Here is a 27,108-nt window from a genome sequence, read left to right on the forward strand (position 1 = left end):
GCTTAACAAACTGTTTGCCCGACAGTCCGCGCGAGAAGGAAAAAGCTCGAAGAGAGACGGCGGTAATTTGTAAATGAAATTACACACAATGGAACAATTCGCATTGTTGCGACTAAGAAATTATTTATTCTTCCCAGCGGGCGCCGCGATCAACTGTATATATTTAACCCGCGAAATTGTGTGCGCGAGCGACATTCATTGCACAACGATCTCTCCTGGCACTCGTCTGTGAATCGTCCCTTGATCTTCCTGAACGAACAATGAGCCGTTTGTAACGCTTTTGTTCATTGATGCCGGATATTCGTCGGTCGAACGCGATAACACACTCCGAGTTCGATTCTGAGTCGTTCTTCAAGACTCCAACAGCAAAACCACTTGAATTTAACAACTGAGAGGCTTGTAGCAAAGTCGACTTTTGTTAAGTTCTGTGATCTTTTTATAAGAATACATTCTAGTGGGCGAAAGTAAGACTTCTAGGTGGAGCCTATAGCATAAAAAATGCAGTCAATGTGAAATATGATGAATGTTTTGTTAAAAATATTTTTCATCTATTGAATAAGAGCGAAAGATGTTTGGAAAAATATAAGGGTTGGTTTTGTTATGAATACCTCAACTTTAGTTTTAATTGTTTGGTAGTTGGCAGTTCGCTGTGTTAAATATGAACACACAGTGTGTGTGTAAGGTACGTGTGCACAATTTTACTAGTGTTTTTTAAATTGGTATTTAGGTTATATATTTAAGAGACTGGATTTTTTCAGAAATGATTTTACGAGGCTTTATCATCGAATTTGGCACAGTTCAAACACGCTTTCGAGTCTTTTGATTACGCCGTGTACAATACTAATCGACTCACAACTGATGTTCCCTTTCATCGGAGCGAATCGCAACTTTCTCTCCTCGCGAATTCTACGTGTCCTGTTCCAGCGAGTTGAACTCCAAGGCCAAGCGACTCTACATACTTAATGCAAACTCGATTTTCATCCACAGCCCACGGCTCGCTGATTCATAACACATGATTCCCGAACTCCTTCGATCATCGATCCTCCCACGTCGAGCACTCAGACACCACGGAATAATCTAGCCTCGACTTCCTCTATTCGTCTTCTTTGGCTCGTTTATGGTCAGGAGGGAAAGGATGCACTATCGCTGCACAAGGAACAATCTAACAATGGGCTGACTCACGCTGATCTCTGCAATTAGGACAACCTCTTCTATGTCCCGTCTAAGCTTCCTCTGTCGAGCCGAGGGACAATCACGGTTCGTGTGTGCGAGCACGTGCGCGTGTGTGGGTGACAAGAAGACACGTCCCACGCGATGGAATTCTATCTCGTGATCTCCTCCTCGCCCCTCAACCCTTTGACCGGACTAGACTGGCTTCTTTGGCTTCTGCGGTGCACGTGGGCAGGGTGAAGGTTGCAATATCGTTGCTGCAACGCTGCGTTCGCTAGATTCGCTGAGTGGAAAACGGAAGCTCGACGATGGAACTTCCTTCGATGGAATGGCGAAGCGAAAAAGTTCTCAAAGTGGATTGAGCGTGGAAGGGGGAGAAAAGTTCGCGAAGCGTGGGACGTGGTCGGAGAAATATGCAATGAGAGTTAAATTATTGCGGGAGTCTAGATTAATTCCAGGAAGCAAGCCGAAGTTAAGAAGTGTTTGTGTACTCAGTTTTATTTTGTGATGGAAAATGAATAATTATACATATTCTACTACTTAAATACTGTAGGTATATAAGCTGTTTAGTAGATAAAGAATAGTTAGAAAAATCATGGATTTTCATGGTCTTTCTGGAAAGAATCAAATTTTTCAATAATAAGTAGATATTGTATGATGCTGGAGTGTGAAAGCTTCAAACCTATATTTTTTTTTTTTTACTGAAAAAATGTTTTTGGATTTGACTGTATGCTTTTAATTGCAATAATCCTTTCTTAACTAAACACTGAAATCATTCTTAGTTCTGTAAACCTGTACCTATTTTATTATATTTTCGTTTTTTGAAGGCAACAATGTTGTAACCCATTTTTTTCTGAAAACACAAATTCTATCTTAGAAACTCTAATTATTATTTAATGCATAAACTCAAATTTTTGAAAAGTGTGAGCCAAGACGTTTTGTCTTAACAATAGATAGATAAGAGGTAAATTAATTTTTATAATACTGATACAATTGTCCTACCACTCAGTTCCTTTTCGTAAAATAATTTTATTGGAATCAGAAGGTAATTTTAATACCATAGAAATAAGTATCCTGTGTTGCACTTACATTGATAAATTTTGTAGTTGATTTTAAAACTAAATGCAACATATATTTTAAAAGAGTAGAACAGTGAATAACGATCCCTCACCCACGCAAGTATGGAAAAAGCTTGTCACAATTTTTTTTCGAGGGACCATGTGTATTTCTATCTAACATTCGTAGCCAGACAACGTTCCACGACAAAATTGAAATAAATTCGCTACTCTGATATTTTTCATTCAAGATTGAATATTTTTTCTGTTTCCTTTTTCCAGCTCTATCTGTCCATTTGTCAACGGTGTGCGACGATTCGCGTATGGACTACCTGAACACACGCTCTCCTCTTTTTTCGCAGTCGATACTTGCGAAAACGCAATTTTGTTTGGCTATCATCTAAACTGCGCGCGGCTGGATAAACGAAAGATATTTTTTTTCTCTCCCGATCGAGGGTAGAATTTCGATGGACAGGGCGGAAATGAAACAGGGTTCCTGTGGAATTCGCGGAACGATACGTGGAACGAACGAAATAGGTAAAAGAAGGAAAAAAGAGAGGCTTTGTTAACGAGAGGTTCTAGTCTTCGCGAGGAATTGAACGCCGCGCGCCGCGTCAACAAGTGTTGTATCTGAAAAGTGGTTACGTTTCGGTTTTTCTGTCGGACGATTCTAACATTCAAGCTGTCAATTAAACGAGTTACCATGATTTTCGATGGGTTCCACTGAACATGTTCCAAAATTGCTATTTTCTCCTCTAGAGAGAAGAGGGAAAACTAGAGATTTTTGTGAGTGTTTGATAACGAACATAGGGTGAGTCTCGTAACTGTATTGCTTGAATTTTCGTCAAACTATTTGTGGCATGAAAAAATGTTTCAAACGAAAGCTGTTTGGTGTCGAGAGTATGCTCCTTTTTGGTATACTTCTTTTGATAGCAAACAACTTTCGTTTGAAACAACAAATAATTTAGTTAGTTCTCGTGCAATGAATAGTTTACAAGAAAATTTAGGTGGTGCACATGTAGGTGGTGTACGAAATATCAAAATTTTAACCTCGTAAGAGACGTATTTCTTAAGATCCAATGAAATAATTGTATTTTATCTGATAAATGTACTCATTTAAAATATATCCAAGCAAATCAAAGACAACACAAAAGAATATGGAATTTTCTAAGGGATGTTAATTTTCAAGAGTTTTCATTGTGTCATTGTAATTCCATGAATTAAAGAAAAACTAAACATACATATAAATATACAAATACATATGTATGTGCTAGTCTCCTTCAAAAGATTAAGTTGCAAATTAATTTTCAAATACTATTCTCAATCACAAAGATTCTATACAACTGAAATTGATCAGAATCTAAAACTTTATTGAGAATGTATTAATGTATTTTAGCTATTAAAATTAAATACAACATGACAAAAACAAAGGTAGATACGACTATGAAGAATGTAATATAATTCCTGATTATCTAAAATTTAATACTTTACGTATTTATTTTAATTTTTAAGCACGTTTGGGGTTCCACTGAAAACCTGAAATTCCACCGCAGCAGAGAACGTGTAAAAAAAGCCTGAAACGAAAGACAAGAATGCAACCCAGGCATAGTTGGTCTCCGAATGCGAAAACGGTGGGTGTGCCAGGCTCGCATCGTCGCTCAGCAACGCACGCATGCATAATGCACGCGAAAGTGTGCGCAGCTGCTGCATTTAACCGATCAGCCGCCCTTTAATGAGCTGCGATCGTGTTCTGATCGAACGTCCTTCGTCTTCGGTCACCGTCACCGTTTATGTCGATTTGCACTAACACCTACAGAACACGACACTTAAGGTAGTTGCCAAAATCGCGTTTCTTAAGAATGTCTTGCAAATTTAATCACATATTAATATAAGAGTCTCATTTACGTTTGGTTAAAATTTTAAAGAATTTCTCCATCTTAGATTCGAGTTATTTGCTTCCAAAGTTTCAATTTTTAACACGTAGTGACATTTTTAGCTCTACCTTCGACAATTTTCTTAGAGACTTGTTAACAAAATAATACATGATTCAGAACATCTACAAGAAATGTAATAAAAACAGAAATAGAACAGTTTACCATTTAGATACTGAATTACAGGAATTGTTAAAAAACTAATACACATATTATCCAGAATATTCATTAGAAATGTAATAAAAAAAGAAACAGAATAGTTTACCATTTAGATACTGAATTACAGGAATTGTTAAAAATCTAATACACATATTATCCAGAACATTCATTAGAAATGTAATAAAAAAAGAAACAGAATAGTTTACCATTTAGTTACTGAATTACAGGAATATAAAGTTCATAATTTAGTGAAATTTCAAAGAAATTTCGGAACAAGGTGCCATGGCAATGTCACCATATAGTCATTTCCTTTTGTCCATGTCAATGTCTTTTGTATGTGTAGAGGATATTTACGTGTGTATCTGTAAACGGAGGGCAAAAGGCGAACAGATGTAACAAAAAGTTTTGTCACATCCTTAGAAATAAAATAGTTTGAATAATGAAGCCACGTGCAATGAACTTCCTAATACGATTGTGTGGAAACAATTACATTAACTAATAATTTATTCATTAAGCTCATAGAATATTCACACTGTAATAGAATTTACATTGTTACAAAACGCGGTTAAAAATAAATTTAGTTATGAAAGCATTGAATATTTTATCTAAAACGAAATTTTAATTAGATTGAACGAGAGGACCCCAATTAAGAATAAACCAACATTCTCATCAACTATGCATTAGTTGATGATACTCCTGAATTCATGGATAAGTAGAACCTGTGGGTCAATTGTAGACAGACAAGACAGTCAAAGTGCAATCGAAACTTAAGTACAACATTGTTCCGAAGGAAACCAGTGTCAAAGGGGAGGGATAAACTTTAGTAAATTCTCATTACATGTTCAGCGCTTGAGACTGCTTAGGTATATGTTACACATCCTCAAGGAAAGTGACATCACTCAGAAAACTTGATTTTTTTACTATTATTGATTGCACGAACGTTAGCAACTAGACTTCAAAAATATAATAACAGTAATAATTCGAAATCATTCAGTTTCATGTGATTCAGAAAATTTTGAAAATCATCTGATACTAACAAGGACTAATTATCAAGGAGTAGGGAATAAAAAGTACGAATATGAGTTTGACCACTGTTTCCTAAAATTTAATTTTTTAAGCAATATTATTTTCTCCAATCATTAATTTTATTCACTGCGCACAAATAGTTTTTCACTAGAAGAACGTGTTTTTTAGAGTTGTGTCATTTTCCTCTAAGTGTGCGACATATTGAGCAGGCAATTCTCAACTCTCTTGTCGTCGTCGAGTGGATTGTTTGTGTCGGATAGAGTCACGTTTCAAGAGGAATCCTCTCACCTCAAGTGGTGAAGATACCAATGAACATGCAGCGAATACAGTCTGGCGAGCATATACCGAGAATTGACTGTATCGAGTAAATAGAGAAATGCAAAAGAAGAAAAATAGAAAGACACAAGAAACGAAAACGAAAGCAAGAGCGTTGCGTGGTGTCGTGTAACGACTCCTCGCTATCATTCGATTCGTCTTCTAGCGAGTTCTCCGTTCGCCGACCTCGTAAAATATCCAGCTCTTCGCCGCGAGCCGAAAGTAATTGCTGCTGGCCGCGGCATGTGTTTAACTTCACGCGTGATCTTACGAGCGGCACGCTTTTGCTTCCGAAGGGATAACATGTATTTAGTCCCAGGACGGTGCCCTCGGGGCAGGGGTTGCCTCCTCTCGGCCAACAACAGCCTTCGAGGAAGGCCAGCTTCTTCTGAGAAACTGGTGAAAAGAGTAGGTACAATTGAGTTTGTTCGAGCCAATTTTGGAGAGCAGATCAATGGGGGGATCGATTCGGAAATTTATTTGGTAAAAGACAGGTGTACTTATCAAAAGGGATGTAGTGTGATTGTAATTTAATTGTTTAATACTTTGAGTGCTACAGGTGTATTCTGTATCGTACAGTTGCTTCAAAAGTAACGACTCAAGAAAGTATCTGCATTAAAGTTTTGGATTCCAGAGCCAGAGTGTTCATTTATTTTCTGTGTCACTTAATACACCACCTTTCGACGTCACTCTTATTATTTTTCCCTGACAATTTGAAGTTAAGTTACTCTTAAATTCGAACCACTTAATTCAAGTAACTTGACTTGTGTGAACATAAACTTGACATCGAGCTACACGAACACAACTGGCTTGAATTCACGCAACTTCACTTATGTGAACATAAACTTGACATCAAGCTACACGAACACAACTGGCTTGAATTCACGTAACTTAACTTACGTAAACATAAACTTGACATCAAGCTACACGAACACAAGTAGCTTGAATTCAAGTAGCTCGATTAATCTTAACGAGGCTACCCTGCTATTTCACCAGAATCGCTACACCCCACCATCGACTCTACGCCTTAAAAACTGCTGTACCTAATCCAATCGAGCCAAAACAGCACCATTCCGGGGCATCCTCGTTGGAAATCATACACGAGTAAATTCCAGGCTGATGAAACGCCAGGAATATCTCGGCGGGTCGCGCTGGCCGCGTCCAATTATCAGCGGGGGGGGAGAAAAATCGGGCGCGCGTGCACGCGTTCGCGGGAAAGCCGATAAATCCGAGCCGAAATGTGGCCATCCATAAGAATAAAGCGACGCGCGGACAGAGAGCAAGCGAGGGGGCTCTCGCTCCGATATATCCGTCGGAGCAGACCCGGATGTACGGGAATAGCGGTCCGCGCGAAATCCGGACCGTGTCTGCGTGCGTGCGCGAGCTCAATAAAACCGAGCAGGGGAAAAGTTGGCGGCCTGCCAGCCGGAACGAAGCTAATCTCACTTTCGGTTTTGTGCCACGGCCCACCGAACCCTCTCCCACCCCCTCCCTCTTCGCCGACGTCGACTCTGCCCACCTGTGCAAATTGGAATTCGATCGTGGCCGTCGATTCTCCTGCAACCCCCTCCGTCGAGCCTTTCATCGCTGTCTCGACGATCAAATCGAGGCGGGAATGTTTTAGGGCCACCGCTGAACTACGATATTTATCGGTAGTGGAACTTTTATGGAACGGGGGAACGTTATTCTGTAATTTGAAGGCGGAACAATGGGGAAAGGAGCAGCGTTTGAATTGTGGAGAATGATTTTTTGATAGATTGAATTCTGTTTTTTTTTTTTTTGGAGGAAGTTTGAATTTTGTAATTGTGGTTTTGTGGATTGAAGGTTTTTTATTTCCTTTTTCTGAAATGGGGAGTACGGTGGAAGCTGGTTATAGGATGGTGGGTATTTTCAATGGACGTTGGAAGCTTTAGGCAAACGGGGTGATTAGAATTCTGTAGGTTTAAGGCATTGAAAGAGTTTTGAGAAACACTATTTTTTTAACAGAATGATTGCAGAAAGGATTTATGCTACATGATATGCCCAGATTGTAGGCTCATTATGTACTATATTCGCCACGACTTGCAATTATTTAGAGCAAAAGAATTTGCGTGCAACTACACATCACTCATGTTTGTGATAAGTCTAAAGTGGTCTGTATACCTATCGTACATATGAATGCACCTTAAAAATGCCTTCCACGATATAAACTTGTCAGTAACCTTTGGGCTTGCATTTATGAAAACTCTATACAATAACAGAGATATGTAGATACACATATTCTACTGTATCGAAAAAGCAGAACATTAGTCAACTAATTAGGTAATTTAAAAAACAGACAAAACTCCTGTCATTTCTGAAATTAAAATAATATCACTGATGTTAAATATAACAAGAGCTCTAAGTTTTATGGAAACGGAATTTATAAATTTGTTTGTAGAGCATAGATCTGAAATAAGACTCCAAGGGGGTCTAGTTCAATGTGAAAGTTAGATCCTATAACAGACGAACTTTCTGCAGTTAAAAAATACAATTTTATTTCAACTCCAAAAGCAACAGGACTTCCTCTGTTACCTAACACACTTCCGAGACCATCTACTAACATATACAGTAGAACCTCGATTAACCAAACTTCAAACACTCAAAATTTCTGTTATTTAGTTTTGCACATATTCAGTGTAATATCAATCAGAATACAGTACCTAGAATGTGGATTAAGACTTAAACAGTGAAGTAACAAATGGAGTTTACTGAAACAAATAAAGCTAGATATTGGTGTACCAGACCAGCTTGAGGCCTGGACACAATGTAAAGTTTACGTGCCCAGGCCACAAGTTTGCTTGGCATACATATAGCTATCAGAACGCTGCTCCAAGTTTGAGTCTCATGATACTTCGGATGATCGAGATCCTACTGTACTAAAAAGTTAACAACGCGAAAGCGGTTAATAACATGCCCTCAGATAATGAGACGATCATAATTATCCCGAAAAAAAACCAGAAATCTCATTGCACCGATAACTCATCAATTCCCCCCTCAAGCACCGACTCCTTCCTGTACTCCAGCAATCAGGAGGCTTTAAAGAGACCGAGAAATCGGCAGAGATCCCCGTCTGCAGTCTCGTCGATACCTGTCCGTGCACCACCTGCCGTAACTATTGCCAGATTGCACCTGCGTGCCTCTCAGCCCTTGGTAGCGTGCGCGCAGACGGAAGGTGCGCGCCCGCTGGAATTCAACGATGAACAGCTGCTCCCAGAGACCGCTTTTAGCCCGCTCGTTCGATTATGCAACCGAGGGGGAACGGAGGGGGACGAACCTGTGCACAGACGCCATTTAAATGGGGTCCCGAGTGCCGCTGCGTTCAGGTGTCGCGTGCACGTGGACGTTGACGCATCGCTGGAGCTCAATAGCTACGACTCGTTAAAAAAGCAAGGTGCCATCAAGCTTTCACGATCCTTCAAACTTTAAGACTAGGTACGGGTTGGCGACTTTAAATAGACGACGTTTAAACCTTTTGAGGTACGAGATCTCTGCTGGCTGGCAACACTATTTTTCCCTGGAACTCGTGAACAATCTCCCATTTGAGGAAAAGTAAAATATAAAATGAATATTAAGGGAGAACATACTAGGGAAATGCGTAACTAGAGTGCAGAGGGTTAATTGCCTGAGAGGCAAACATGGGGTTCTGTCTACATAGTTTTAGTGGTTAAAAACTGGCCAACATAATTAACTGCTAAGTTAATTTTGTGCAAAGTGGGTTCGAATCATGACAAGTTATTAATAGCGATAATTTCATTAAATAAAACGAGTAATCAAGTACTATATAAATATCCTTATACTAATATTATATCACGTGTGTGATGAAATTGAAATTTCACGAGAGAGCAGGGGAACTAATTATTTAAAACTAATTTAGTGTGTAGATAGAGTCTCTGATCTAGAGGCCTAGGTTAAGAGTCCTAATTATTACCCTCACCCTCTTCTTCGTTTTCACATATAATCAAATGTAACACTGTTAAACTGAAAATATTAACTTTTCTAAAAATAAAATTGAATAGTTTCAGTTTCAAACTGCTACAACTTGTTATCTGTAGAAATAAAAAGGTGAACACAGTAATCGGTCAGCATACAGTAATTGCTACCCCTAGTAACAATAACCACTGAAACTAATTCTAAACAATAAACGGTGTAAGATTTATACAATGCTTTAATAACGCACTAGTTCCTCACGAAAGTTATTGACAAGTAGAATAGCTAGAGATTCGTCACTACATACCTATTCCTTTATAAGAATAAACTGCTGAGCAGAATTTGGTAGCGCAAGTTACCCAAGTCCGTCAGAGGTTTTAGTTTCAAAGTTTAGAACGATCAAAGCGTTGCAGGAGATGAAAAGACGCCCTTTAGGTTGTTACCTTTCTTCCCTCTCTCAAAACTCAAGGAAAACTCGCTGCTTGGTCCACTTTGGTTACTCGCGTAAGGTTTTCCCTCAGTTCTGCTTTTCAGACTTTTTGTCGACCACGTGGAAGATCGTTGAATAGACGCCCCCGTCGAAGCGGAATTTTCTTAAAGTAGATGCTCGTATATTTTCTCAGCTTCTCGGCTGATCGATCCCTCGAACGAAGGACAGTCCCTTAGTCATCTATCTTCCAAACCATAACGGAACTTAAATAACAGAGGAGAATCAAGGGCGCCGACGAAAACCCCTAGGACGTATCGTCTTTTCCCTGGTTTTTTCTCGTCACCTTCAGAAGGACACATCACGACAATGAAATGGGAACAAACGAGCAGCTCCATGAAAAGACGTCCAATTTCTCGGCGAACTTTTCCACTCTTGATCAGGATTGTATTTCCTTGAGAGTGACAGGAATGTAACGAGAGCGATGTTTCTGCTTCGAGGAAACTGTAATCACAGCGAGATTTCGCGATGGGGATGCAGAAGACTGCCTTCCCGAAGTCTGATCTTTGATTTTGTTGGACTGAGAATATGGGACACGAGAATACGGTGCAACTCTATCGAGGTTCGCAAGATTGACTTTTCTAAACCAAGTTTACTGAGCCGAGCTACTGGGATTTAGAGCGCTTCTCGTTGTTTGGAATCGGGAATAAAAACACTGTGTTATGCAAAGTTAATAACTATACAATAGAGACAAGTGGAAATAAAGGCTTGAAAATATTTTACTCAAGAAAGCATTCCAAGTGTAATGTTGAATGACTAGTTTTAGTTTTGATTCATAAAGGACAAATCTAATAAAATATTTAAAAATAAGAACAACTAAATCAATAATGAAAAAGATCTATTTATTTTAGATTTATTTATTAAAAGAACGTAATCTTCAAGCGTAATAGTATCTAATAAACAAATTCTAATATAAAAGGGGATGGATAGTAGTAAATTACCTCATCCATGAATAGCACTGCCTTAAACTGCGTTCTTATTTACCGAAAAGCACCCCTAAAAGCAACGAGTCGCGTAAGTCTAGTCTAAACAATCCAAGAGTAGAGCAAACACCCTGCCGAAGTAAAATTTGCAAAAAGTTCATCCACGGTGATTCAACTCGTGCTCGAAACGATTAATTGAGAGAAGAGAGAGTGGGCACGAGGCGAGGGGCACGGAAGCAACAGGGGTAACTTAACGAGGGAAGTCATCGAAACTGCACGTCGAGTATTCCGAACTTTCTTCCAGATGGTACACACGCGCACACACGCGCGCCCTCCTGTTCCTGGAACTCGAGTTCTTAATGTACAAACTTTCGACCAAGTGGGTGGAGACAGAAGGAAAATAAACCGTGCTGCATTCCTCGAGGACCTCTCAGGGAAAGACAGAACACTGAGGAAAGGGGCGGAAACTTGTCAGTATTAGCGATGGAGACGGCATCCTCTTGGACAGTTGACAGCTTTGATGAAAGTCACGATGCGAAATTCGTCGAGTTGGGGCATACGAGGCTGCCTCATCGAATTGACATATTCAAATAATAGAACTGTTTGTGTTTTGATCCCTTATTGGAATCTGCTATAAGTTAAACGAACTGAATCGATTGTTTCTAAAAGTTTTAATTGTATTACCTAAGAAGACACGCGTTAAGTGGATAGTTTTCAATAATCACAAAACTCTATTGTTACAAAGTATGTAATGAAACTGTGTATAGGTAGAACGATTGATAGTTTAAACAAAATTTTTGTCTCGAATATTTTGTTATTTTTCGTTTATGGAGTTAGTCAATTTGTTCTCTTAGGAATTAGGAAAAGTAATTATGATACTTTTTAGTTGGTTATGATATTAATATTGTAATACAAATAATGGGATCACTGTAATAAGAAACTTTACAATATTTCAATTTATCAAGTTTAGTAGAGTAGACTATTCTTTTTAATACTATGTTTAACTGTTTTAATACTTACATTAAATAAATGAATAGCTTCATTGCAATTAGTAAACATACATCAATTGAGGAATATTCTAACAATGCTATTGAATAAATATTAATAATATTATTAGGTATTCAATAAAAGTCATTGTATCTATTTAGTTACCTATATGTATTACTTGCAATTACAGATACTTCGTTTAGATTAGTCCAATATACTGTATAATTTGTATAATTTGAGTATAATTTGAACTCAAATTACTTGAATTCAAGTAATTTGACTAATATAATGAAACATAACAGAGAATCATAAATGGTCATAACTACACTGTGAAGTTGTATGCAAATGTATATTATCATAAATTAAGGTAAAGAAATAAAACCTACTTAATTAAAAACTTGTTTCATATATTGTATAGCTTATATTTTATTTTCTATATGTTGCATATTTTTGTACCTAAGTAATATTTATCCTCTAACTTCTGATACATTTAAATTTCTCATAAATGAATAATCTCATAAGGAATTAGAGCATATTAGTTCTCAGTCCTTACTTCCTCGCTTCCATCAAACAACGATTAAAGCATTTTACGTCGATCGAAAAGTTTCAACCGAATCGGTTAAATCTCCAGCCGACGTGGCTGCAAGGGAAGAATGTTTCATAAGAGCCAAGGAAAGTTTGCACTGCACATTCCAGAATCTCCGGACGGAGGAAGAAACTACTCGAGCAAAGTTTGCCGAGAAGTTCTGTGCGTCGTGCGAGGATCAAGCTTTGGTAACTACCCCCAGGAAATTCCCATCCCCGTGGCCTGGCGTGCCCTGGGGATCGAGAAGTCGTAACCTAAGGATTCTCCGAGCACAACTCCCTGAAAAACTCTCTCTGAAAACTCCCTCGTCTACGGAGTTTTCCTCTCGACGAGGTGAACTTCAATTGTTTCTTTGAACGAACGTGGACGAAGATGCGAGTGAAAAAGAAGAATACGAATTATGCACATGTTTCATCTCTCTAATTAAAGTCGGAGTCATAATTTAAGATCTTTAAAGAGGGATAGCGTAATTTTAGCAAACTTTTTTGTGTTTTATAAGGACTGAGAGATGAAAGATTAGAATAGTTTTACGATTATTAGTTGAGAATGTGCTCATATTTAACAGCTGCAGCCTGCAATTACAAATATGAACACTACGTACAAGTTTGCAATTATAATCAGCGATGAGCATAAAGCGTGTAAGGAATCATATTTCTTAAAATGATTCACGTGATTCGCATACTTCACTCTCCTTTTACTGACGTTGTTAGAGTCGAAAGGCGTGACAGTAAAGCTCATTTACTCCAAATAAGTAACTGCAGAAATACCTAAATGGAAAAAATAATGTAAATCGAAATTGCTCGATTTCTGTACAGAGACCTCGAAGTGTAAAGGATCAAAAATTGTGTGATGAAATGTAAGAATTAATATAGGTACTAGGATAGATTTTTAGGTACTGACTTGCAGGGAATGTAAACTTCAGAAAATAAGGATTTTCGAAGAGTAAAGGCTCAGGAACACAAATGATTCCCGTTGGAACGGTTTCTACGCATCAGTAGACGTATTCCTGGCATGAAGGTGTTCCCTGAATGTTCACGATAAAATTTCCGTGATAGAAAGGCCCGATCCAGGGAGTCAAAGAGGATAGAATATCCAGGCTCTTTACGATCCCTTAAAAGCAGCGGTTTCAAAGACCCAAGGATTTCGCAATAGCTCGTAAAATCTGCAAGATCGATGGCCACATTTCGATCAGTTGAGAAACCTGCTTCTTGAACCCTGAACGAGAAAGGTGACTGATCTTTTGAGGGAGAAAGACGGAAGAGACATGGCAAATAATTGACTGCACAATTTAAAGAATTTTCTTAACATAAAGCTCAACTCGAACTATTTAAAAAGACCAATGTTGACACGTTGACTTAAAATGTCTACACTAAATAAAATACTTATGAAATATGTGAAAATAAATAATGTATGAAAATATGTTCCATTAATTTCAGTTGGTACTAACTGAAAAATAATATAATGTTTTTTAAAAAACGAAGTATGTATAAGGAATAAATGTACCGGTAATTTTGATTGCTCTGATAATTCTACATCTATGTTATTTTAATATTATTATGAATATTAATACTAGAATAATGTATGATACTACTTAAATGCATTTTTTTACTCACAATGACAATGAATTTTTAAATGACAGAACAAAAACTTGACAAAATTGTGCGACAGTTAACACATTAATACAGGCCAATTTTTAACGACTCTGTTCCAGAGTTCCACACGTTGAACAAACTCACGCGAATTCCAGTCACTGGTGAGATTTTCGAGCAACCAGGGGAAGGGTGAAAGGTCGCTAGGCGAAGGCGGGAGTAGCAAGGGGACTGAGTAAACTGGAAGTTAGTTCGCAACAATAATTATCCGAGTTCTGCAACTGGTGGGCGAGAGAAGCGTACTCGGGATTATATCGAGATGAATATAGCCGCTTAATTAGCCAGGGACCGCCATTCACCGCTATACAAACAAATTCGCAGTCGTCGCGCGTTTTACCAACGCACACGAGTTTCACAGCGATTTTCCAGATCCACGAGAATTCGCTAAGAAGTTATGTCAGAGAGCTGAGCGTGAATTTGCGAAGAGAGTTTAGAGTAGAAGAGAATACTCTCTCTTCCGAAGAGAATTCAGCTCGAGAATACTACGACGATGCGAAACTTTTGCGCCTGTTACCCTTCTGTTTTCATGGAACAAACGATTTCGATTTAATTTCATCTCGCATGGGATCTTATCGTGACGGCGAGCACGCGATACTCGCGTGCTGGCAGAGTTTATCGCGCGTATCGCGCACGCGGATCCCAGAGGCGCAAAATTATCGCTGGAATTACGGAGCAAAGCGAGAAATTACTCACGCGCGCGCGTCCTCCTTTGATATCGCGGTTAATGAAATTTCCTCGGGGAGCGCTGCATACGAAATGACTTGAAGAAAAATTAATGGCCGATCAAACAATTAATCTGCTAACGATGAACACTTACTAAGGGGAATGGTAAATAAGACTCGTAAACTTAGCGCTCACCTTGAGAGGAAATTGGACCGTGTTATTAAATTCGAAGTTCTAATTAAATTATCGCGAAATTGATTCTTTATTGAAAAATTAGATTTATGTAACTCGTAATTGGCGTAATGGCTGATGTGACTTCAATTTAATTAATTTCATTCTCAGTTTTACGATTTCGAGTCTACAGTACAAGAATTTGTGTTTTTATTTGTAATTAAAACACATTTATAATTAATGTAAGGGTACCTTATTTTATAATGAAGTAAAGAAACGATGTAGTATATTTAAGTACAGACGAGGTACAGGATCGACTTTGTTCAATTCAAATCGTAATTCAATGACTGGTTCCTGTTTCTCTGATCAGAGGTATGAATAACCCTACAGGATGTCGAGTTCCTCACTCACTGCGGAATCTGCAGCAGGTGTGGATCCTTCAGCCGATCCTTTGAAGAGATACCTTGGGTCTTAGGCCAACCTAGACTAACCTAGATCAACCTAGGCCAATTTGGGTCAATCTGGGCCAACCTAAACTAACCTGAACCAACCTAGATCGTAAATAGCTTGACCATTGGTCATCCTGGACCCCTGGAAAGTTAGCTTAAATTTTTAATTTAACCCTTCTGTTGTCTCTATTTCGTCTAACGTGCATATTTTTCTTTTGTTTAGCGGTTAGGTTCACAACAAATTAGATGTATCGCTCTTTTGACACAGGTTGTAAAAGCATAGCTTATACATCTTGCCCACATGTAAGGTCACATAGGGGTTTCATCTTCACTTGAGGGAAATTATCTGACGTCGTTTATAAATATACACGGTCTAAAGTTCGAAAGAATAAAATAGACGTAAAGACTAAGCATAGGGGACATTTTGACCCTTCTTATAGATCTATACTTCGTTCACTGGGAGAACGCAGTTGTCGGTTGACGAGTTTTCGTACCCTTTGCGCAGTTCACGCCTACGCTCATTAGTTATTGGCTCTGTCACTCCCGAGCACATCCCTACCCATGAACCCCTTGTTGGGCCCTTGGAGGTCCTACCATTTCTAAAGAAAGTCACTTCTTCAAGTGTTAGCGCATAAACGGTGTGAAAGAAATTTTGAGCAAGCAAACGATATTCTTTTAGATTTTAGTTTTCTCCGAAAGTATTAATGCGGCTCTGTTAGCAAATAAAAATCTTCTTGAATATCGTCTCTGTCGACCGAAAACGTACTGGTACTAGTCAGAATTCTTACTGCGTTGCAATACCATAAACGACCATAGATTTCCCGTGTCATAAACTACCTGGTCGCATCGAACATTTTGTAGGAAATCCAGGAAACAGTTCTACCGTTGCTGTTTCTTTATAATCAAATAAGCTGTAGATTCTTGTACATTGATATCTCAATAAATATTGTTTCTTAATAGATAGAAACATTTGTTTCATTTGGACACTAGGTATACAGAGTAGAAAGAAGCAAGGCGTGTCCTTTTAGGCTCTTGAATGCTTCACCAATCTCAATGGAAAAGTCAGTTGGGGCAATGGAAGCCATCTGCGTGAAACGACTGCGTTCTCTCAGTGAACGCAGTATAGTGTCGAAGTTGTAAATGTAGTAAATCGAAGGCTTTGTAATTCGGCTACAGATGTAAACGTCTGGCGACAGGCGAGAGGCAGGACGCGTGCGCGATAAATCGCTGCGCGTTCAACGATCGACGATGAGTCACCGAGACGTCCGGGTTCATTCAAAAGTCGCGGCTCGTCTCGTGGCCGTGTGCGACCCGTGTTGTCCATTCGGGCCAAGCGATGCAAAAGTTCTCCCCTTTCCGCGCGGTCGCTCGTCGTAGCTGTTGCGCAACTGCGCATACGTGAACGCGTATGCCAACACGACCGATATCGATCACGAAATTATGCATTCGCGCGGCGTTTCCTACGCGTAGCCTCGCCGTTCCACGATTTCCCGCTGCGAAACAACGAATCGAGAATGCCGCTTTTTCCGTGCCAGCGTCGAAACGATCGCAACGATACGCAACACGCTCCGGTTGATTTCAAAACGAGGCCGATCGCGGTTATAATCGCTCGCGTTTCCCGTCTGCTCGTTGCACGAACGAACGTGCACTCGCGAATTGGCTCGGTCGTCTGGCTAATTAAAACTTTATGGATCATTAAGTGATTTTAACTGAACGTTTACCAATACTTGCGATGCCTGCCCATTAATCGTTTTTGCGGGTTGCATTAGCTCGTTAAGATGAGAAATAGTTGATGTAATAAGTGTGTTATCGGTTTGTAAAATGAGAATTGTTGTTTCATGACACGATGATGTGTTGTTAGAATGTGAGACTGTTTCGAATGTGTATTATAGAGGGTGTTTGGCGACAGTGTCAGGAATTTTAAGGGGTGATTCTATGTGTTAATGTAAGACGAAAATGAAGAGAGACAAAACTGAGTTTCAAGTTTTTTAGATGTGACGTGTGTCTGATTTGGGACTTATTCTACTGAATTCGCTGTGTCTGACCTGACTAATTGTGCGTCAGTAGTAAAGTGCGTCTTGAACCAGACATATTTCACGCGGATTTTACAGGTTTTTACTTTACAATTATTAATAATTTTGAAATGAAGCTCCAAACGTTGTTTCATCATTTTTTATTTTCCTACTTTTTGTGTTTTGACATGTGGAGTTGCCTTTTAAAATTTTGGATACTAGTTGTCATACATCTCATATGTATTATCAGTAATAAATTCAAAAGCTTTAAACGCTCAGAATTTATTGATTTATTCAATTATTTATTTAATTTTCAAGATACACAGTTTGACTTACATCAAATCAGTAGGTACTATAATATCTTAAACATTGATAATCTGACAATTTTGCTGGTCACACTATTTTAGTTAGATTATCAGTAATAAAGTTTTAATAATAAACGTTTATCGTTTGAGATTTTCTTTATTAGTTTCCTAAACGATATTTTTATAGATGTTCTGAACGTCACTTTAATAGATCTCCTTCATTCTTTAATAGATTTAATAGATTCTCCTTCTTTTTCCCTCAATTTAATCTTACAAAATGAAAAGCACTTTAGATTACTCATCATCCGTCAAAAGCTTAATTTTCTTCTGAAAGCTGTAGTAATCCATCTCTTGGAAATTATGACAAATTATCCACAAATGATTAAAGTAGGCATGTACATGCACACTTATGATTCATTGAAATTTAAAAGATATCTCTATTTTTATCCAACCACTGTATTCAATTATGCCTTCAAACATTCAATTATACTACCAATATTCAAATATTGACAATAAACATTCATCGTCTAAAGACTTCTTCAACTGATGTTCTCAATATCACTTCAATAGATCCTCCTCATTACTTCCGACTCAATTTTAGTTTAGAAAGTAAAAATCATCTTAACCTTTACACTATGTAATTAATGACTTCAACTACTTTTAAAAAGTGTATCATGCCATGAGAAGTTCTCAATAATAAACTCGAAATGCTAAAACAATCCACCAGATGTTAGACGATAATATCACATCTCACAGTCTCGGATGTAAGAATAAATTTTAATGAAAATATTTCACAGTGAAGTGTAAGAACAAATTTCGACGACAGCATGTCACAGTAACGTGTGAGAATAAATTTTAATGAAAATATCTCTCAGTGAAGTACAAGAATAAATTTTAATGACAACATGTCACAGTGAAGTGTAAGAATAAATTTTAGCAGATCAAAATCGAATCGCCTAGTGAACAAGTGTTACTTCAACATGGAACGTGTTGCACAATAAATATCAGGAATGTTAGGTGATTCTACGTGCCAAAATAGAAAGAAAATCAAGAATGAGGAAACTGCAGTTGCAGCTTTATTTCATAAATATTAATTGTTCCAGAAATGTCTAAAATTTGAAAGAGAAGTACGTCCAACTTGTGTCTTACTCTACAGACGCATTATTCACTGCCGAGTAAACAGCATGGAACAATTTTCCCAAACTCCTGCTTCTACCTCACTTTGGTCCCACGAAAAATCGTGAATGATACTGCACGCAAGTCATTCTACAGTAAATAACTTCAAGTTCCAGTGAACGCAATAACAAGTCTCTAACAATGAAATACTGTAATGTAGCAACTAGAAGACTGAATTATTCATCATCCACCAAAACTTAGCCTCCCCCGCGAAACTCCAGCGAGCCATCTCTCAGAAGATACTTCGCGTCGTGATTGGAGCGTAACGCGAGCACAGAGAGACCGCGGGGCCTTTCGCCGATCCGATTTCCAATAAATCTCGATTTACCATTCCCCCGCGGGTTCCGCTCGGTTCTCACGGTGAGCTGCCGTGCTCTTCAAAGACTTATAGCGGCGTTTCTTTCGCGAGCGAGCACGAGAGAAGCGACTCTGTCGGCCGACGCGGCTCGACTCTGAAAACCTCGCAGACGGAGGAAGGAGAGGAGGAACAAGTGTCGACGACTCGCAACCAGGATTGGTAGGATGCCAAGTGACCCGTACACAACCAGTAACCGCTATCAATCTCGTTTCCGCGCAATCTCCGTTCGTTCCTGATGTCGTTCTCTCCTCGTCCCGCTCTTATTTAAGCGTCACTGTACTTGCACCGGTTTTCCTTACCCTCGACGTCCCGCCTTGCAACAATGTCGCCTCTGACTTGGATCGCGATTTATAAGGAAACGTCTACCGCGGAACGACGATTTGTCTGCTCGAGATTGGTAGAAGCTGCCAGAAACGGCGACGATGTTGAGGCAGATAGCGTTTCCTGGATCGAGGATCGTCGAACCGGTTGTAGAGAATATGCCAGTCGCGATGAGTGAGACAGGTTAGAATTAGGCGCAGACGAAGTAGAGGAATTGTGTTTCTCACTAGAGAGTTACGTCTATTAATATTTTGAGGGTTGTATAATTTTGATTTCTAAGCTCTATTGTATTTTTGATAGATATCTACGCATATGTGCGTTGAACCATATTATAGTAGAGAATATAGACAGGTATCTAAAAGGAAGAGTAGTACTGACTTATTATTGTTCAAGTATTAGAGGAAAAATCGAAGAGATGTATAAGAGATGAGTATAATATTCAAAATTTCTATTAGGCATTTAGGGTTGTACAGATTGTTTGTATATAATAACTAGATTGCGAAATTTTATGCAAAATCAAATTTTTATAGACAAATTTCAAAAAACAGAATTTGAGTAAAAACCCATTTATTTCTTTAAGAAATCGTGATGTCTACTTATTTTTAAATATTTTATATATTTCTGTATATTGCGTGCATTTAGTATCTTTTTAAACATTAAAATTTTCTGTAAATGCATACAAATCCACTCTCTAGAAATATCAGTAAAAGTACAATAGACTGTGGATTAAAACTTAAACAATGAAATAATAGTAGCTCTGTTGAAAAGGTAAAGCTTGCTATCAAAACGATGCTTCAGGTCTGAATCCCACGATACTTTGAATAATCGAGGTTTTACTGTAAATTTAAACCTCAATTAATCGAACCTCGATTATTCATATTTTTCTATTATTCAGTGCAATAAAAATAAAAGTACCAATAGTAGAATATTCTTTGAGACCTAAAAAATTATTTAAGAATAATCTGCTGAAGATAATAAAACTTGTCATCAAAAAAGTAAAAATCCCTTTTTATATTTCCTCTCTCCATTATTTTCATACTTTCTAAGTCGAATAACCGTGCTTTTTCAGTACAACTTACCAAAAATAATTAACTCTTACACTTGAAAATAAATTTTTGTTAAAAATACCCGACACGAAAGTTACCTAATTTCCAGGAAATGCCCTCCTTTAAATCACTGTACAGTGAAAACCAAAACCCTTATTACTTAGATACACGAAGAACATCTCATTAAATCACAGCCCCCTTCTTCCTATTCATCGCGAGAACAATGAACGAATTCTCATCATGTTTGATTAATTATCTTCCACTGCCCCTTTCCTTCAGCTCGCGACATTCTCGTAATTAGTACACAAGCAGCGGCGACTTTTCCCATTTACCAAGAACCATGGACGAACTATGGACACGCGTGTCACTAATTAACGCCTAATGTTTCCAACGGGACGCCTATTTAACTCCATTCCTCTCTCCCTCCGTCGGGGATATATTTACGCAGAGCGAGGGCGGTTTTCCTCGCGTTCAAATAGAAAAGAATTTCTCCTCGTCGCGCCCTCCCGACACCCCCGCCTCGTAATTACTACGAAATATCATCGGGCAGCGCGGCGAGTACGCTCGGTCCCGCGGTTGTATTTTCAGCAACGTGTCATCCGGTTCGCGTTTTACGCGGTGCGTTTATTTTCGGAGGGTGGAGGAGATGGCGGGAAAGCGAGAACGAGGAGACAGAGGGTAAAGGGGGAGAAAGGGGAGGAAAGCCGAGACACAACGAAGCGAGGAATTACAGCGACGCAGACCCACTTCAAAGGAGTCCTCGTTACTTTATTAGCGCGTGCCTGCCCCTCGTACCTCGCGGAAAGAAAGATCGCGGCTTTGAATCTTTGCCTGAAAACCGCTGGACAAGTTCCCGGAACGAGCGTATAAATTTCTTTACTTTCCTCGAGCGTATCGACTAAAGCGGAGAGTTTCAACTGCTTGAGAATTTCGGGAAATTGTTCTTGCTTGAATTGTGTAGGGTGACACGTTTCTCACGAGAATACCCTGTTTCGCACGCTGCTGTGTATGTGGGTGGAAGATTTTTCACGCGGAAGAAATACCTGGGTCATTTATCACGCGGACTAATTTGTTCTGACTGTTTTTAAGCTGGCTACTTTTAACCTCTTGGCGTCGAACGACGTTTCTGGCACGTTTCGAGTTGTGAATGAAGGAAATGATTTAGGAGAACAAGAATAGAGTTATGAAGATTAATTATGTGGACGTTTTAGAAAAGTATCTTAATATTCAGACGATATAAGTAGGTATACATGTGTACTAGCAACATACTTCTTTTTGAGCTTACTATACTTTCTTGAAAATTTGATCGGTAGAACTGCTTCAAACTTCACAGTATAACTTGTTCAAGTCTGCTTTAATCAGCTTGAAATTGCTTCAAGCTACTTCAACCCACAGTTAGTTTGGTCAAACCCTTTTAAAACCAATCTAGTCATATTTAACCTGTTTTAATTCGTTTTGCATAAACTTTCTCAAACTTCGAAACATTCAGAAGCCAAATTAATTGACTCCAGTTTTTGTAAAAATTTCACTTTTATCGCCAAAACACGTGGCAAATAGTCAATTTTCTACAAACTGATAAATCTGTCTGCATAATTATAGATTATTGTTATAAAATAGTAAAACTATGTATGGTCGATAAACATGTAACATTTAATATAAATCCGAAGCTACTATTACAAATTTTAACTTCTGAGTCAAGAATAAAGTATCTTAGGAACGAAACTAATTATATCTTAAATAATTCACTATAGTAGATAATTTTGATTGTTTGTATTTTCCGTTTATATACGTCAAGTCAATGTCTATTGTATGTTCATGTATCATTTATTATTCAAAATTAATCTACTGTTTAATATTTAAAAAACGTGGCAATCACTAGATCATCTATATACAATACTACATAGATTTTTTTAAAAATATCTTCTTTAATTTACATACTTGATTATTCTCACTAAGAATAAACCTTCAAACGTATTTAATCAATAAAGAGTAAATTTTTCATTAAACATAGACTCGTTTAATAAAATAATAGATAAAACCTCTATCCATATTCCCAATAGTTTGATTGTTTACTTCAAGCTAAATTTTACAATATCTACAATCTACATTATTTATCGTATCATCACTTTCCCCTGCTTTCCATTTAATTGATACAATTAGTCAGTTTCGTATCTAGGCAGCTCGTACATAGGAACATCCTCTCTCTGGAGTTCACTAAACTGTTGTTAAAGGAACTAGTTCATGGTTGGTTCGTTCCTCGCGTCCAAATCGTAAAACCCATACAGTACATGTATGGAATACTAATCTACTGTAGATTCGAAATTGACCATAAAATTTCACCATAAAACATTATATCGACAGGTCCTTGGGCATCGATTCCAGATGTTTAAACTCGATCTCATTCGCGGCCAAGTTCTCTACAGAAGCGAGCGGTCGAGAAAGAAACGAGGATGAAGAAATAGAAGAGCAATCGCGACGGTTATATTTGCCTCGTGACGTAAGGGGACTTTTGCGATGCGCTCGCTCCTCTTTGAACTTCCTGCTGTCTCTACGGAGGAAAGAAAGGAACAAGAGATCCAGTCACGGTTTCTAACTTGAACGAGGAGTGGCTCGTCGACAAGGATGCGCGAACGCGGGACCGAAGGAAGCGTTTATCGTTCGTTGCACTCTCTGAGAAACCGACAGAGTGGCGGATCTATGTGGATGCAAGAATAACATTTTATCCGTTTTTAGAATCTTGGCACTGGGGCGAAGAATAAGGGTCCCATTGAATGTACAAACAATTGCTGCAAACGATAATCCGATTAACCATGTTATTTTAACTCGGAAACTGTTCGTAAAGGAAGTGACTGCAAATAAGGTGTCCTAGGAACAGTTTTAAACGCGTTGAGAGTTGACTGAATCGCTGGTTCACATTTAGCCATCTCTCAATAATTTCAAATAGCAAATGACGTCGGGTTCTAGTAAATTGGCGTGCTACATTTGGAAGGGAATTGGATTATTGAATAAAATTTCATCCATGTTTGATATTTCCGATATTTTGAAGACGTCAGTCACCCAGAAAACTGACTATCTGTCAGTGTTCTAACATAGTCGAAGTGGTTCCAATCATCCCGAAATACTTGTCGAAATATGTCCTGTGACAATGAAATTCTGGAAAGTGATTAATTTGGACCTTTTATTTTGAAAATTAAACAGATTTGAGAGTATTAGCCGCCTTTAAATCTTTACGTACTTACTTTAGTGTCAGATCCATTGATTTTAATGTTTCTGGAATTTACTTTCTGATGTCTGTTTTAGTATATTGTCTTTAATTTCAATGTGAATAATTCTGTTATTTTTGTCAGATACATTTGCTATAATGTCAAAAGAGTCTATTTGCATATTTGAATTAAACGAAGCAGAAAGAGAAGTTATATTGTCACGTATAACATATAAACAATTTCTACAGTGCTGTCTCGAAATGTGGTCAAGATTGTATGCTCAGTACGTGATCGCATTAGGCCACGAAGCTTCACCACATTTGGGAACGAAACTAGGTATACTAAACTTGAACTACATAGTTATCTCTATTAAATAAACAATTATAATACAAAATAACACATGTGTACTCTACTGTGCATAAGTATTTGGACATTTTCATATTATGGGAAACACATAAAATACACTTCAACTAAAATTGTATAGGGTTTGGCTACAGGTCTTGTCTCAGACGATTATTTTATAAAGGTGTGGCTTATTGTAATTCCTTCATGTCTGTTACTAAGACCAATGTCGTCACTGGCTTCCATTCACAATATAAACAAATTTTTCTTCAGTTTGTACACGTTTTGTCGCCCAATTTTGTAACCACTGGAACGAACACGGTTTGTACGTACATATGTGGACAATTTGTTGTAGGTAACAAATGTATCCTACAAAATCTAAATGGATTGTGTTGTTCCAATGTGAACAAAAAGTTTCCTCAAGTTCCACTTGGTTCGAAACCTTTTGAAACATGCAGTAACAAGAAGCGACAAAATATTGCTTGTTATTGTCTCAGTGAAACCACACCTTAAGGTTTGCAGATATTGATGAGTATAACATTTCATATACGTTAGTGTAAATTAAAATGTGTATTTCATGCATATCCAGTAATATCAAAGTCCAATACTTATGCACGGTACTGTATATTGCTCCATTAGAGACGTTATAAGCAGTGAATCCATCTTCGAAATGAATGCACGCAGTCTTAAGATGCCTACTTTCAAGATGGCCGTCTCACAGCTGTTTCATTTTCAAAACAGATTTTTCAAACAAATCCCCAAACTTCTACTGTCACATCGAACACAAAATATTCTTAATGTTCCTCTGAAGAATGCTTGGAACAGAATCTTCGCGACCTTAGAAGCTCGACTAACCCAGAAAACGAGAAGACTGCGACAGTCCGAAGGAGGGACGCATCGAGCAGGAACGGCGATCCAGTAGATTCAGAAGCACTCGTGTCCCGGGGACAAAGACTCGGGAATCCCGCAGTCCGTTTCATCAACATCAGCACCCTCTTCTCTCTTGAGTCAGCACTTCCTTCCTGAAGCTGGAGTCCCTCCCACGAGCCACGAGCGACTCCACCTTTCTTCCTCTCCTCATCCCTTAAACCAGCGATTCAGCCGTAGCTGGCAACGAGTCTTTTGTTTGTGGACCGGTTCTCCTCGGTTCCTCGAATCATTTATTCTCCTTGGCGCGCCACCCCGGATATCCCTGCGTCCTCACCATCCACGACTTTCATCCTCCCCCGTCTCCCCTTACCCCTCGCCCCAGTCAGCCTCTCCACAACTTTCCACCCTTTTTCGCCTCCTGTTCCTTTTTATACGCCGCAGTCTTCGGAGACCAGCCCTCGTCCCCAGAGGCGATGCATTTTAAGACGGGCCCCTAATTCCACGCGGTCCCTCGGGTCGCTTCCTCAATGAACGCGCGCCACCCCGCCATCCGAAAGCTCCTTCCCCGACCTTCGAGCGGATCGATCGCGGTAAAGCCGCCACGACGACCTTACTTGACCTCGCTCCATCGACCATGCGGAACACTTTGATGCGGATCGAAGACTATATCCAACCCGGCTTTGTGGGTAATAACAATGAGAACAGATAAGTGGGGGTTTATGGAAAGCCTCTGGAAGCTATTTTCTTGTTGCAATAATGATATCAAATAGATGTTGCATTAGGCGAGTCTGTAACGAGTCGAAAAATCTGTACAGTGGTGCTGGCGCGTTGGTCCGAAATTCTTTCGAATTTATGGTCCGTTTCTATCTCCATAAATTCTTGGAACTGGCACCTCTGAGTGACACACGACAAACTAAGTAGCAAATAACGAGCTTTGATGACCTCGCTATCCCCTGTCTCCATGTCTCCCCTGCACTTAGTATTTCTCACTCTATCTTCACAGCCGCCCTGATGAATGCGAGCTCGAGAAAAAAACATTCGAGTATTCCTAGAACTATATAGGACTACTCTTAATAATGGTCCAGGTATGGTCTCGACCTACGGACCGTTAATCCAGCACCACTGTACACTTTCTACGAGTTCATAAATAAAAGTCTATGGGATTGGATTAAGTCTTTTGTAAAATAGGTTAATTGTATATTGTTTTGTATATAAATTCGTTTAAGATATATGTGCATATTCATACGAGTAGAAGATAATAAACAATAAGGAATTTCCTGGGGAATATTTATACCCAGAAATTTTCCTAGTATCTTTTTTAATTATGCATTTTAATTCACCAGTTTCCTTCAACAGGCTTAAGTGAAGATTTCGGTTCTTTCTTACAATATTACTTTCTTTTATGTTCGGTTTCATACTATTAACAATAAGAAAGGTTAAATAAATGTAGGAACACGTCTGCAGTTTGTGCAGGCGAGTATTTAGGTGGAGCTATTTGAATTGTATCAAATGAAAATTTATGTTTTATATGGTAATTATTGCCGGATATTGGAGACTATTTTTGAGTTACTCTATGTGCTTATAAATTAGAGAGCCTGGGAAATTAATTACTGTTAAGAATAGATGGGTTTCAACCTCATTCTATTGTTCGGAATATAAAGTCTGGGAAATAATGTTATGTATTGACTAATACATTATCTAGCAAGTATCCCACACAGAAACAAGTAATGGCAGTTTGGTAATGTGGAATTTAATAACGTGGAAAAGCAGTACCTGCTATAGTTTAACAGTACTCAATTTCAAAAACATCTGTTTGTAATATTTGTAAAGAGCTTGTTGCTCGCAACTGTGAAAACATGTTAAATTGGGGATGTATCTTCATCTTCTAACATAAAGTTAACATCTTCAGAATACTGAGCTTTCATTCTACTGTGAGATTGAGTTGACAAACATATG

At 38.6% G+C, this 27,108-nt stretch overlaps 2 protein-coding genes across 3 annotated transcripts in view; both read right to left on the minus strand.

Annotated features, from left to right (window-relative positions):
- The window catches only part of LOC143188677 (uncharacterized), a 35,901-nt gene extending 14,112 nt beyond the window's left edge, over positions 1-21,789 (minus strand). The window contains exons 1-2 of the mRNA XM_076393073.1: positions 21,736-21,789; positions 20,771-21,684 (exon numbers count right to left, since the gene is read on the minus strand). Coding sequence (XP_076249188.1) covers positions 21,349-21,684; positions 21,736-21,789 — 390 coding nt within the window. The 3' untranslated portion in view covers positions 20,771-21,348. The remainder of the gene's footprint in view (positions 1-20,770; positions 21,685-21,735) is intronic.
- Positions 1-27,108, minus strand: part of Kdm3 (Lysine demethylase 3) — a 400,441-nt gene that overhangs the window by 258,219 nt on the left and 115,114 nt on the right. The window lies entirely within an intron of this gene.

The sequence above is a fragment of the Calliopsis andreniformis genome, chromosome 3, assembly GCF_051401765.1.
Source record: "Calliopsis andreniformis isolate RMS-2024a chromosome 3, iyCalAndr_principal, whole genome shotgun sequence".
Classification (NCBI taxonomy): domain Eukaryota; kingdom Metazoa; phylum Arthropoda; class Insecta; order Hymenoptera; family Andrenidae; genus Calliopsis; species Calliopsis andreniformis.